This window comes from Protobothrops mucrosquamatus, unplaced genomic scaffold (assembly GCF_001527695.2).
Source record: "Protobothrops mucrosquamatus isolate PMUCROS unplaced genomic scaffold, P.Mucros_1.0 scaffold106, whole genome shotgun sequence".
Taxonomy (NCBI): Eukaryota; Metazoa; Chordata; class Lepidosauria; order Squamata; family Viperidae; genus Protobothrops; species Protobothrops mucrosquamatus.
The window spans coordinates 1,604,894-1,619,802 of NW_015386478.1; the positions used below are offsets into that span (position 1 = coordinate 1,604,894).

A 14,909-nucleotide genomic window follows, 5' to 3' on the forward strand; every position below is an offset into this window, starting at 1 on the left:
CCAATTATAGGTTTCAGGTATCAACTGTTCTGAGCCTGAATATATAGCCTAGCTATGGCTTTTATAAGTACCATTCTTTGGAAGTTTCCCAACTATGACCACCTTCTTTTCTCTCCATATTATTTATTCGGCTGGTATATTTGCCATATGGGTAAGCCACAAAAGATAAATAGATATGCATTAAGTTTTCAATATTCTATCATGAAAAAAGAAAGGGGCACAATTAGTCTTCTAGCCAGTTCCTTTCATTGTGATTCCTAAGACATCTTTCCACAGCCATTTCTCAAGCATCCAAAAATAATTTCTATGAGCACATTAAGACAACATTGTTTCTTATTTTTACACCATAACAAATTAAGTTTAAGTATATATTTTTGGATCCTCACTTTACCAGAGATTAGAAAATACTTGAGAACAAAAAGGGATTTGGGGTGGGTATGTTCGCACAGGATACTAGTCAGAATGTTTTAAATGTGGTCTGTTGGGCAAGATATATTTACTTGGACTGCAGTGATCTGGACCGCACAACATTTGATGAAAGCCAGAGATTATACTCACCCATAACAATTCACTTGGTGACTGACCTGTCATTGTTTTGCAGCCCAATTTCCTCTATTGGGATAAAATTGTACAAGAGTGTACGGGATATACAGTTTCTATATCTGTGGAGGAAATTTTGTATAGAAATCGAACTAAAATCAATCAAGTACATTAAATCATAATTCAATTATGAATTAAGCCAATATATGATTATGGTAATAATATTAAACGAGGAATTGAAAAACTCAAGTTAAAATCCCCTTTATATTAAGTTCAGTAGGTTGTATTAGATCTGTCATCATTGCCACAGTTCTTGTGAGGATAAAATGGGGCAGCAGAGTGCAGAGAGACCGGTACATATTCATTCTGTTTAGGGAAAAATAGGATACAATTACAGCAAATAAAATTTTAGTTCACTTGAATTTCAAAAAGATATACATGGGGTATCTCCTCCATTGTAGTCTTCACTTCAGTAGCTAATATTGGCTTGGTTGCAAGTTAAACAAGACTGGATAGGGCAACTATTAAATCAATAGACCTAAAAGCCAACCTTAGTAAGACAGCCCAAGCAACTAAATTTAATAAAATGAAATGAAATGAAATTTAAAAAACAGCAACCATAAATCAGTTTAACTAAGCAGTCCATCATCATAAATAACACTGAAAGCCCACTATAACAAAATAATCACTAAAGTCTTGTGAAAAATATAGGGTAGGGACCCACAGATTTTAAAAGAATAGTTCCCCAACTGTTCCCCCTTGTGAATAATGCACAGGACAAGTCCACCTAATGAGGAAATTTGGTCCTGAAGGAACATGGAAGGCTTTATACTTTAAACTAAAATCTATTGGCAATCAGACCAGTAATTTTGATGGAGAAAAAGAAATGTTATTTCAAAGTGTGTTGATCCTGAAAAGATGAGTGAATCATTGTTTCACTCCCTATATATATTTTGTGATACCTCTTGGGACTGAAATTCATAAAAATATGATTTTCACAATAATGAGATCTTTACAAATAGTAATCATTTAATGACCACAGTTGGGGCCAGCAACTCAGTCACTAAGTGTTGCAGTCATTATTGCTTTTGCATCACCACTCATATTTTGAGTCGTTGCTGCCTGAGGCAGCATCTTTTTATGAAACTGAAATGCAACACATCCAGAGAGAAGGAGGCTGGGGAAAGCTGAGAATACCTAATCTTAAGAAAGTATTGCTCAGCTACATATAGGCCAATCAGAATGAAAGTTGAACTTGTATTATCAAAAGAAATAACCTGAGAATATGTGTTAATAAAATCAGTGTGTGTGTGTGTGTAATTTTAACTTAGCAGAAATTAAACTCTGACAAGAAAATTCTATACTACCTTCAGTCCTCCTGCTGTGGACTGCTTTTTTGGTTCTTTTTGCTTTAAACGTGTTGAAAAATAAAAAGATTTCATCTTACCATCTGTCAAAGTAGTTTGATTCTTTTTCTAATTGGATAGAGGGTCGGAGAGATTCCTATAGTCTAGGTCTAGGAATACATCTATGCAAAATGGTATTTGTATCATGTTCTTGAAATCTTAGCTATTTCTGAAAAGATTTTCATTATCTGCAAAATCCTTACAGAAGTTACAGAAATTAGAAATGTCTCAATACCATGGTGGCCCACATACAGTATGCGTCATAAAATGTAGGAAACTCCCAAAGTTTTCTATTCATTTAATTTGAGTCTGAATCACATCATGATAAAATGAAGAAGTAAACAAGATAAGGTTTTTGTTTTATTTTGCATTTATTTATTTAGTTTATATGCTGTCCAACTCACCATCCAAAACAACTCTGTGTGGCGTTTAGATTTTTGCATAGATACTGTATAGGTAGAAAAAGTTGGGATGTAGCCGTGGGTTTGTAGCCTTGGTCATGCTAGGGTCTTATTTGAATGTAAATTTAGCCTGTATTGTGTGAGGGACAAATTACATTCTGATCACAATCGCAATGAGTTGGTTACCAGAACATCTTTTTTTTTTAATCATTCTCCCCTATAATTTACTATCCTTTTGAGACAGCAGTCCCAATGCACTTGGAAATGTTAGGTTGGAGAAGGCTGCCACAGAGCTCCAGAATCTCAATCTTAAAAAGTATTTTAAAAAATCAACCTCACATAACAAACACTGACCAAAAGCTCAACATAAATAATGTGTTTATTTACTTTACTCTGCATGAATTCATAATGGCTAGTCTTACACCGCATGTTTAACTTGATTATTGGAGTAGAGTAAGACATTTTCTATGATTGCACAATCACAGACCAATCACATGAACTGAGTTTGTCAAAAACATAAGACAAAAAAACCTAAAATTTTAATTAATCAAGTATTTGTGCAAGCTCAGCCAAAGGATATTTCTTTTTTTTATAATATATTTTATTAATTTTTTAACATGGTCACCTTAATATTCAGTAAACAGTGTGTTGTCTGGTTTTATATTTAAAAAACATTTGCTAACAATTGGTTTCTATGATCTATAATCCACATAATAGCTTTACTTGATTTCCTCTTCTTCCCATAATGTTCTCTTTTATCAATCTTAAGTTAATACAATTCTTATTGTTTTGTTAGATAACAATTGAATATAATTTTTTTTCTAATATTTCCGCAAATAATCACATCAATATAATATTTCTTTTCTATCTAGTCATTCTGGTTGCCTCATCATAGATCCCGTTTACAGTTCTTGTTTACATTTGTTTTTCCCACAATGTTGTTGACATTCTTACTGGTTAAGATTTTCTCAAAGTTAATTACATTTAGATATTTGATTCTATTTTTTTCTCATGTAAACCATCCCATAACTTTTACCTTACTTAAGGAATAAATAAAACTAAAAAAAGAGGAAAAAAAGAACAAGAGTAAAGAGGGATAAAAAGATAGTATACTACTGAAAGTCCAGGTTTCCCCCTAAGCTAATACATATTTATTTCCAAAATTTTTCCATTCTTTTTTACCATAATCAAGATTATATTTAATCTTTAAATATTCCGTTTAATAAATCTAGTCATCTGGTCTTTTAACTCTTATTCAAAACATGTTTTTCAATCCAGTGTAATTTTCTTAAAATCAATCACATTTAAATATCTAAAATATGTCCTTATATATAAGCCATTCTAACTCTTATATTACTCATATCAAGAAATAAGATAAGAAAAGAGAAGAAAGAGAGAGTACTATGTTATTTGAGGGACTCCTCCCTCTTAAAGAAAAATTCATATCCAAAATCTTTCTATTACTTTAACCATATTCAAACAGGTGTTTCTTTTTTAAATATTCTCTCTGATAAGTCCCATCATCTATTTTCTTAATTTTTACTTTGGCCTTCTTCTTTTGCCCAATATCTTTAATCAATATATTCTGCTGAATCAAAGGGTCTTTCCATATTCTTGTAGGTGTCGTAGATATAAAAAACAAGTCAAGTTTGTTTTGTAAGAGGCATTTGCTTTTTCATGTTTGTTGAAAATGTTTTTCTTTCTTTTTCTCTCTGTATCTCTTATCATTTTTTGTCTCTCTAGTGGTATTCCTGATGTCTCTGCAATCCATTTTGACTATCTTTTTTCTTATCCTCAAATTTGTCTTGCGTTCTTAAAGTTTAAGTTGCCTTTTTCAAAACCAATATTTCTTGTAATTTTTTTTCCACTTGGGTTAAATCATACTTCTTTGTTGTGTTGAGTTTCATCTTTGAGTCTCTATCCTCAAATTTGTGTTCAGTTATATATTTTATCTGCTCCTTCTCTATTGTTATTTCCTGGGATTTTTATTGTTGTAAAGTTAAATTGGAGATGAATTGGTTTATGTTTTCAAAGTTATTTTGGATTTCCTTGTGGTTTGAAATTATTGTTGTTTGAATTAGTTGCAGCATCTCATATGTCTTCTCTTGAAAGGTATTTATTTTTTCTTGATAAGTTCTTTCTGCAAGTCTCTGATTTTCCATAGAGGTCAAGAATCGAGGTTTTCTTTTCTCTGTAAATAGCTTTAGAGTCACAGTTTAGTAATTATTTATAATCCAAAAAGGTTCAAAAAGATTTCCTGAAGTTTATAATTGTCTCTTTGTCTGCAACCCAAATTGTTTTCTTTTTTTGTCACAGCTGTTCTCTATTGTTATAGCTTTGATGGTCACAAGCACAGATTAGTTTTTCCCAGATTTTCCCAAGTCCTGTATAAAAGCCATAGCTGTCATAGTCTTTATCCACCACTAAATGTCAGTGCCAGTTTATTTTTCAAATTATCAAAATAGAAAATTGCCTTTAAAATGAGAATCTTAACCATTCAACAATTCCAAACTTATCCAAATTTAGGTTTTATATTCATCTCATTTCATTTTTGTATGTTTTGGTCCTCCATAAAAGGTTTAATTCGCCGCTTCCGTTAGTAAAAGGGTTGGGCAAAAATTCCTCTCCTTCACGTTTGGAGGTTTTTTGCTCTTGGGATTTTTTTTTCCAGGAAAGTTAATAAGTAGGATAGAGAAAATCAATGATTTTACCCAGATTCAAACATGCTGTTTACAATCAGCTTAAAATAGTGCTTTTAAGACTTCTATTGCTTGTAGCTTGGGCTAGACTCTGAAATTAGGCTAGCCTTTCTCCTGTTGGTTTCTAGAAGGCTTCTCCTGGACCGATCGGGTCGACTGCCGTCTCTCCGTGGTCCACGGGACTTCCTTCCTTCTTTGCCGCCTCTTCGGGGCGGCTTCTGGCCCATGTAGGGTCCCCTAACAGGAAAAAATTCAGCCAAAGGGCACAGAGCCCCGAAATCCCTTGGCTGCTGCACTACTGTGCAAGATCGGAAGTCAGCCAAAGGATATTTCTTAACATTTAGAGTAATAAAGAAAGAAAAAGGAGAATTAGATATTAAAAAGGAAAGACAGATTGAAGATAAGAAAGTGTTATCTTCAAGCTATAACTAAAATAGATTTGAATTAGAGGGTTCCATCTTGAATACTTAACTATTTCATAGTTAAGGTATAAAAGAATGCTTGTATTCCTTGAATTATTAATTGCAATTTAAAAAATGTAATATGCATTTGTGGACAACTCAATTCCTGGAAGATTTCACTGGTTCTTTTACTGGAGTTACTAAAATTCTATTAACACATAGCCATCAAAAAGTACCACAAATGAAATTATTCACCCTATAAGTTGTAGCCTATAAGTTACTTTTCCCTTGGAATCCATACGGAAACAGCAAAAGATGTCTGAAGATACAATTAAACTGAGATTTTTGTTTCTTCATCTTCAACATTTTTCTTGCTAAAACAAGTCTAATCCATTATCATCACTAACTAGAACATGTTCAAGAGAGCATGTTTAATCAGTAGAAGTCAGGAAACATCTTAAATTGCTGTACATAATTTTCTGCAGGCTTCCAAATTATTGAGCAATCTCGTCCCCTTTTATAACATTCAAAGATAAAAATTGAACTCTACAGCCTAGAGTCACGGAATAAATAGCTGCAGTATTCAGACAATCAAGGAAAGAAACTCATTAAACCAGAATTAGCGATCAAAAATCAGAAAAATCAAGAACACTATTTTTTTAGAAAATAAACCATACATAAATAGTCAAACAGGAGGAGTAATTATGGAGAACTTGTTGGAGGAGGAGTAAGGAGAGGGACTATATCTTAGATGTTAGATACAAACAAATATAAGGAATTTAAAGACAGAAGCTGACTGTTCCAAATGAATGGGGTGGAAAATAAGAATATGTATAGGCATATAGGGATCTGATGGGTCTTGAATGAAAAGATATTAACAAATTTTATTTGTGCTAATGGGAAAAGGAAAGAAAAACTGGAAAAAGAAATTGTGAAAAAATAGCATGAAACAAACCAGAATACTTATTATCCATTGTTTCCCAGAACGTAAGGCCATGCAAATTAACATAAAATGTTCTCATTTTTGCTTTTGTAGGAGTTGAAGAAGCAGATGGGATTTTATTGATTTGGCTCATGGACAAGAACAACTGTTGCTATATATTTCCTGTCTTAGCACTTAAAAATTGTGATAATTCATTTACTTTCACATTACAGTAATAACTAATGTAAGTAACTAATGTAAGATTCAAATGAGCAGAATGGAGTTTTGAATTTAGCCCTCATCAAATTCTGCTTCCTGCACATGCCTGGACTGAAGTCAGTCCAATAAATGTTTATTCCAAATGTAAACTCTATTTGTAATTGTTTAGCCTTCAGACTGTGATAATGCTGAAATATGACTGCATGTGAGTTGCTCTATTTATACTCTTACCAGGCTTACAGGGATGTGTAGAAAATTAAAAACATTTTTTCTCTTCCCATTTTTTATTTCAAGTTTCTAATTTTCGTCTCAATAGTTGTAATAGAATGGAAAGTATGTATGATAGTTTCAATGTCGGCATGCAGTTTTCCAATCCTAAGAGTATATTGGGCAAATGGGAAGATCCATTCTCATTTTCTGATCCACATGCCCATGGATCCCCATTTTATAGATTCATCAGATGCTTTTAAATAGGTTTATCACATATGTAAAGCAGGAGGAGGCAACACCTGCTTCAACTTGTCCAGGCTATCTCTGGGCCATCTTTGAGTTCATACATCATGTTAAAGAAAAGCAAACAAATCATTTAGTGCAGCAGCATCCAGTGAGTCCAGTTACAGTAAGTATGCCTAGAAGAAAATATTCTGGTAGTGTCCACTACATTACAATATAGTATTGGTACATTACTGTTGTGTTTCCTCAATATGTTAAACCATAAACCTGATTAACTTCAATGTCTAAGCTAAAACCAAATAAATTACATACAAACCAGTCATCACATTAAACCATAATGCTGTGTGGAGTCAGGCATTGTTTTTAACCACAGATTGCAATTCAGCATCATACAATATATGGTACAAATATGTGAGTTGATACATTGGATATACAATGTTTTAGCAATGATTTGATGAACAAGCCATTATTGGCTGGGTTTCCATGAACATTTGCAACTTCCAATGGCTGGGTTCACCGAAAAGGTTAAACTAAAAGTATATAGATCAGTATAGTGTCTTGCCAGTGTCAAAGTGCTGTAATCTGGGATGTAAATGCTATTAAAATTCCTTTAGTTTTCACCAACCCTATGATTTCTCTTTTCTAGGCAAAGAGTACTCTAACCTGGGACTTCTTGGGACTTATGTGTACATGATGACTAGCAGTGTTTCTCTTTGATGATATGTAGCAGTTCTCTGAATTTTTCCAGTCTAGATTTGGTAGCTGCAGCATATAAGTGTAAATCTTCCTGAAATGAAAGTGATTTTGAGTCATTTGATTTTCCAAATAAGGCCAGGATTGGCTTCTATGTGGGAAACATGATAGCAGTTCATACAACAAAGTCCAGAGTGAACAAAGACATTGTCTTTTCATGCTGAGGAAACTTTCAAGCAATCAATAAATCTCTAGGCTTGGATTTCTCAACCTTGGCAACTTTAAGACAGGTGGATATGGCTGGTTGTGGAATTCTGGGAGTTGAAATTCAGCCAATGAAGACAGTCGCTACTTCAGAAACCGATAAGACAGTTTTGCCTTACTTCCATTAATACCTTTTGATACCAAAACTAATTAGAGGTTCACAGTAAGTTTCCATAGCACGTTAAGCTAAAAATATAACTAATTTGTGATTTTTAAATTTATATATATATACTAAGCAAAAATATGAGTGCAAATATAGCAAGAATACAAACAGGATACTAAGAAAATAAAATAGAAATAAACTAAATAAACACTAAATCAAATATAATAGAACCATTGTAACTATAAAGAAATTGCTACACCTTAGTTTTTAAACAAACTGAATTTTGATGACCAGAAAGTGTATTGTCCAGTATTTTCTTTTTACCAATAAAGTACTAACTCAAAGGCTAAAAGATGGCACATTGTATCAAGCCAGACTTTGATATCTAGTGTAAAAGTATCTCTCCAGGAACACATAATGACTTTTTTGATAAGAGACCAAGCACAATAAATCAAAAGTTTATCAGAAATATACCTGTTCCAAATTTTTAAATATAATTGAATATAATTTAGCAAAATAATTAAGTGTCTCTCAAGCTGAGCTTCTGGTGATTAGAATAGAATAGAATAGAATAGAATAGAATAGAATAGAATAGAATAGAATACTTTATTGTCCAAGTGGGATTTGACACAGAAGGAATTTGCAAAAGCCCTCTGTATGCATAGAAAGCAACAGAGTAATGATAATCATAATGAAATTACCAATAAGACGGGATAATAAAGAAGATGGGAAGGATAATAGTTATTTTTTCTGCAGTCCTATCTGTTGGAGTCTGCATTTGTCTTGTTTGGTTGCTGTGCCAAACCAGACAGTTCTAGAAGTACAAATGACAGACTCAATAATTCCTCTGTAATGTACATGGTATGGCCATGAACTTTTCTTGTCAGTAAGACATTGTCATTATTTTCTTCCAGCATCTTTTTGGCTTCCTTTGGTCCAAGTATGAATCATATTGGATCCTTTTTGAGGTCAGCCAAGGGCAGCTAATGCTGCCACACATTGGAACTAACATCTTACACAACCACTGATTTGGAACTGTCCCAACTCTCTTGTCAGAGCTTCACCAAGGTCACTGTAGTAAATCTCTATCTAGAAACACAGCCAGCATTCAGGAATAAATAGAAGAGTCAAAGTAAGATTCAACTAAAAAAGAAGATCAGCTACTGCAAAATCAGTTAGGTCCTCTGTTAATAATACCCCTACAATTAAAGCTTTCCCCCATTTTTAGGTGGTGATGTAGTCCTTGGACTTGTTTCTGAACCTTTGATGTGAGCAGAAAAGCATAGTGCCTGGTCTCATATTTTTTGCTTTTGGTCTTACCAACAAGTCACAGTCTCTCATCTCTCCATCTCAATCTTTCAAGACAGGCAAGGTTAAGAAAGAGAAGCAGCAAGATTCCAGGCATATCCTTTATTGTTGTAGGATAGGCTTATTTTGAGTTTCTTTCTCATGCTTTCAATTTTCTGAAGACTGAGTTGTCGTTTCTCCTTCTTTAACATTTCATTACTATCGTCCTTGCCCAAAGATATACATTTTTCACACTGTGCTAAGTGCATGAGGATCCATTCAGAATGACTAAAGATCTATTTTTCAATACCCTGTTGCCTATCGGCTTATTTTACCTTCATTCCTCTGGTCAAGTAAGAACTGAACATCCCCAGTAATTTTAACAGTTACAGGTGCTGATGCATTCCGTCCCTTTTAAAGGGATGAGACCTAGCCTACAAAATGCAAAGGTTTTTTTTTTTTACCTATCCTATCCATTACTCTCCTATTTTACAGTCTTGATGATGTCATGCTGCCTTTTTTTTGCATCTTGCTCTTGGCAGCATAATATTCTACTCTGAGCCACTACCACGTTCTTTTTTTCCTCCTCCATCCATGCCATTTTAATCACTGAGAGTAACTAGCGCAGCAATTTTTACAGTGCTAGCTCAGCAGTTGTTGTTGATTTACAAATTTCTTCTGCACTAGGCAAAGAATAGTACCTGGGTAGGCATTTGTATTCTAATTGCAACAAGACAAATGTATTGTATGCTTCTCTTAAGAAACCTGATAACGGTGAGAAGACTGATAATGAATAAATATAGTGCTAAAATTTGGCTGCTGCTACAAATCAAAGCATTCAACTGAAAAAGAGACAAGTAATGAGAATTTGATGCACTTCCTTTTTTTTCTCTCCATTTCATAACCTACCCCTGGATATTGTTTGTACTATTTCCAATTATTATTTTTATTTGTGCTAGATTTCTGCATACCAGAAATCTTGTTTTTATTGCATCTAAGCCTATTGCAATAGCAGCAGCTGTTTGATCCTCGGCATACTGAATAATCAGCTACTCTACTCACTAGAACTTCCTAAGTGGGCTATTGCTGTAGGAGCAGTGGTAAAACTTTTTTTTCCAGCCTGTCCAGATAAATGTGTAATTTCAAGAGTAATGCACAGGAGATAAATGTACACAAAATACACCCCCCCACTTCATTACAAGAAGATGTATTCACTTGTTTAAAGGAGGCTACAGTATTCTGTTCACAAACTTACACTATTCTTGCTAGCTTATACCATGCTTGCAAATCTCAACAATACATGGTATTTCCTAGTTAAGGAGGGAACTAATACAGAACTAACCATTTGTGTAGGTTTCTATTATAAAAAAAAGAGAAAAGGTGTTTCTGGCAGTATGGCTTAGTAGGATGGTCATAGGACTTTCCTTCCTAAAATTCCAAATCATTTCTCTATTATTTAGGTGATATAATGATGGTAGATCCTATCTAGCCTCATGGATGAAAGCAACTGTGTTATCTTACAGAAAAGTGTCCCAGCTCCAGAAGAGCAAAATGCAGAGCACAGAACTAAAAGCAAACATATAGTAACTCATACTTTGGTAGGAGCTCTTAGTTTCCTGCCTACTTCCGGGACTGAAAGTAGGCATTCTGGTTGCCTAGAGACAAAAATAAACAAAAGGAGTTTAGTAACAGTGCTGGGTGCTATGGAATCTATCTGCTGCCTTTCATGATTAACAGAAAAAAACAATCGTACCGAATTTTTCTTTTCTGAATTTCACCCAGGATGAAGTATGGTAGCTCTTCTGCCAAAGGTTCCAACAGGTATTGCTCATTTTTAATAACATTTTAACAGCTTCCTAGCAATCCAGAAGAATACAAGAGTGGACATTCATCTTAGATTCAGTTGAAATATAAAAGGGCTTTTTTTCCAGCTTTGATTTAGGATTTTCTGGGACTGAGAGTATTATTGTGACTGATTTATAGCTTTCTACAAAACTAAATATTAAAATCAAAATACAATCTCATTTCCCTTTTCTAATAGAATTGCTGATATGGGATGCCTTCAGAGGCCTTGAAATACTACAGTAATCTGTAGAAGTGATTATAATTGAAATAGACTACTGAATGCCAAAGCTATGCTATGTTTGATGAAAGGGTATTAGAAAATCACGATACAAAATTCTATTCATTTGATTGTGTTTGAACTGTTTTTCCATTTGGTTTCATTATGTTAAATTACATTAATTGTATTTCTCAAAATTGTCTATATAACTGAACAAGGCAATTTATTTTATCTCAGGAAACTGGAATTTCAAGCTGCCTTTTAGCTGTTTTGAGCATGCGCCTCACAGAAGACTGTTGATGAAATACTGAATGAAGGCTTGGCTGTATGTATATTTGGCTAACTTGTTGAAAATACATATTTTTAATTTTTTTGTAATTGTTTGTACCAATGGTATCGGAAATATAAATAATAAATTAGTATTATAATCTTAATCAATGCATTACAGAATTAAGGCCTCATAACCGAAGATTATGGTCCATAATTTACCCTGCTGTTTCAGTGCAGATTGGTAAATAGATATTTTCCAATTTTCCAGTCTAGGACTAAGAGAAAGTGACTATGCCAAACTTATAATGCTGGTTAACCACTAAATAGAGTTTGTCTCTGCAATAATATTTTAAGAACATAAATTCCATGGAAACAAGCAAACAACTAAAGCTTAGTTTCCCCTTCTTCAACATAAACAAGTCATTTCCAATACTAAAACGAAAATAAAGATACAAAAAAGCCCCCTTAAGAGAGAAACATCAGTAAGAGATGTAAGAGAACCAGTTTTATGTAGCATGAAAGCCAGCATGAAAGCCAACTGGGTGACTTTGAGCCTGTCACTGTCTCAACTCAACCCACCTCACAGGGTTGTTGTTGTAGGGGAAATAGGAGACATAAATATTAGGTATGTTCATCTTCTTGAGTTGCCCAAAATGTACATTAAAAAGGCAAGATAAAAATATAATAATAAGAGCCAAATTGGTATCATGGTTAAGGTGCTAGACAGGACCCTGAGAGTTCTAGACCATCCTTAGAGAGCTTGGGTGATCTTGGGCCAGTCATCTGATTAAAGCTCCACCATTTCTGAAAATCTTGTCAAGAAAACTTCAGGGATTAGTCCAGGCAATTGCCAGGAATCAACTGGCATAAAAGCCAAAATATGAATGAATGAATGAATGAATAAAAGAAAGAAAGAAAAATTCTCTTTGGATCCCACTGTGCTTCAATTCCTTGCATTCCTTATCACTGGACAAGCAAGTTATACCTTCTGGGAGTTACAATATGGTGTCATCTAGAGGATCACAATTAAATACCACTATAATAGTATGTTTTACTAAGACAGGTTCCCAAATTTCGTCACAAGTCATAAAAATGGAATGTTAACTTCATGACATCACCAAGGAAACAACGATGCCAGTTTTAAGCATTTTTCAGAATTGGATAACAATACGAAGTCTTCCAGAACTGGATAACAGTCATGTTTGCAGGAGTTGTTAGACTAATAGACATAGCTCTCTTTAGTCTGAGGTAAGATAGTTAAGTTGCCTCATGCTGTTCATGGGATTTTAAAGTTCTTTTATTTATGATTGTCAGGTTTTCCAATGAGATTAATTAATTTGATATTTCTGTTATCAGTTTTGACATCACAACCAATAGGTAGTCACTAGTAATCATTACTTTATATTAACATGAATAATGTGTATTTGTAGGCTCAGACTTGATTAGATGAATTCCAGTTATTACCTTACTTATAACTAACTACTAACATTGATTGTGTTCTACATAAATAGAACAAAAAGTGATTAATAGGCTAGGATGATTAGGATGATTAGTTTAATGAATGTGAAATATGGTTTCCTTTTTTACAGATAATACTTCAAAGAAAAATGTCAACAGAGAACACTGCAGAGTTGACTAAATACCTTGAGAAGTAAGTGAACCATATTCTAGCCTTTCAATGATCACAAGTTATAAGTATTCTAAAGAAAAGCAAAGTAGAAGAAAATTGGAAATATTCACTTTTTGTTAACTGTGGATTATGATTAGCTAAACTATAATAATTTAAAAGCAGCAATTCTGACTTGCATTAATAAACCTTTATTTAAACTAATCACAGTTGTGCTTTGCAAGTTGATTAGTCTAAACTAGAAAATATAAGTTTCCTATTTTCTCCCAGCCATGATCAGTGAGAACGATTATATTTGGCCCAAGTCTCAAAGAAGTATATTCGTAAAGCATTAAATTATGTCCTAAGAGTAACCTTCTTGTTCATTTGTTTGGATCTCTGAAGAGCTAGATTGGGCCACCAAACATCAGGAACATAATTTCTGCCATTTTGAAGCAAGAAACATATAAAACATAGTTTTGATAATAAAAAGCTTATAAACAAAATATTATTTAAGAATTGTGTTTGTACTACACTAATTCCCTTACCATATAGCTTTCTTATCATGGCAGTTAAGAGGCTTCATCTTTTTTCTTGAGAATGCTGTCCAAAGGTATAGGCTATTTAAGTAATTATTCAAAGATAATTTCCATTTCTTTGCATCTATTTAAGAACAAGTGTTGGTAACCAAGGAGATTCCTTTATCCATAACAAGGTGTTTGTGGGGTGTGATGAAAAAAGTCAAATGGCAACTTCCAGTTTTTTTTATCAGTATTGCACTATTATGGCTGCCATTCTGACCAAACTTCATACATCCCAGCAGTAGAATCAGCTTTTTAGATTTTATCCAGATCACTTGCCCATTATTTATTTATCCAAACTATATTATTATTATTATTATTATTATTATTATTATTTCAATTTGTATCCCGCCCTTCTCTCGAAGGACTCAGGGCGGCTCACAACATTATTCTAAAAACAAAGACAACCCACAAACCCCACCCGATAATACCAAATTAAGACCAATATTTTATAGTTGTGATAATTAAAATTTATAAGAAACCCAATTTAAAATCCTCCCTAGGCCAGGCCCGCTTGTTGGAAAAGCCATGTCTTGAGGGCGCGGCGGAAAGTAAGGAGATCCGGGATCATCCGGATCTCGGGGGGTAGTTCATTCCAGAGGGCAGGGGCACCCACAGAGAAGGCCCTCCCCCTGGGGGTCGCCAGCCGACATTGCTTGACCGACGGCACCCTGAGAAGACCCACTCTGTGGGAGCGTACCGGTCTATGGGAGGGAATCTGTGGCAGAAGGCGGTCTCGGAGGTAGCCAGGTCCTATGCCATGGAGCGCTTTAAAGGTGGTAACTAACACCTTAAAGCGCACACGGAAGGCCACTGGCAACCAGTGCAGCTCGCGCAGCAGCGGTGTCACATGGGAGCGACGAGTCCCTCCCAACACCGCCCGCGCGGCCGCATTCTGGACCAGTTGAAGCCTCCGGGTGCTCCTCAAAGGGAGCCCCATATAGAGAGCATTGCAGTAGTCCAGGCGGGAGGTGACGAGAGCATGAGTGACTGTGCGCAAAG

The 14,909-nt window shown here is 34.4% G+C and overlaps 1 protein-coding gene across 2 annotated transcripts in view; it reads left to right on the forward strand.

The window, feature by feature from the left end:
- Positions 1-11,063: 11,063 nt before the first annotated feature.
- The window catches only part of FAM81B (family with sequence similarity 81 member B), a 32,480-nt gene continuing 28,634 nt past the window's right edge, over positions 11,064-14,909 (forward strand). The window contains exons 1-4 of one of the 2 annotated variants that reach the window (XM_015812682.1): positions 11,064-11,209; positions 11,688-11,775; positions 12,784-12,968; positions 13,310-13,371. In XM_015812682.1, the coding sequence (XP_015668168.1) occupies positions 13,328-13,371 (44 nt within the window). In that variant the 5' untranslated portion in view covers positions 11,064-11,209; positions 11,688-11,775; positions 12,784-12,968; positions 13,310-13,327. The remainder of the gene's footprint in view (positions 11,210-11,687; positions 11,776-12,783; positions 12,969-13,309; positions 13,372-14,909) is intronic. The other variant, XM_015812681.1, reaches the window with a different exon arrangement.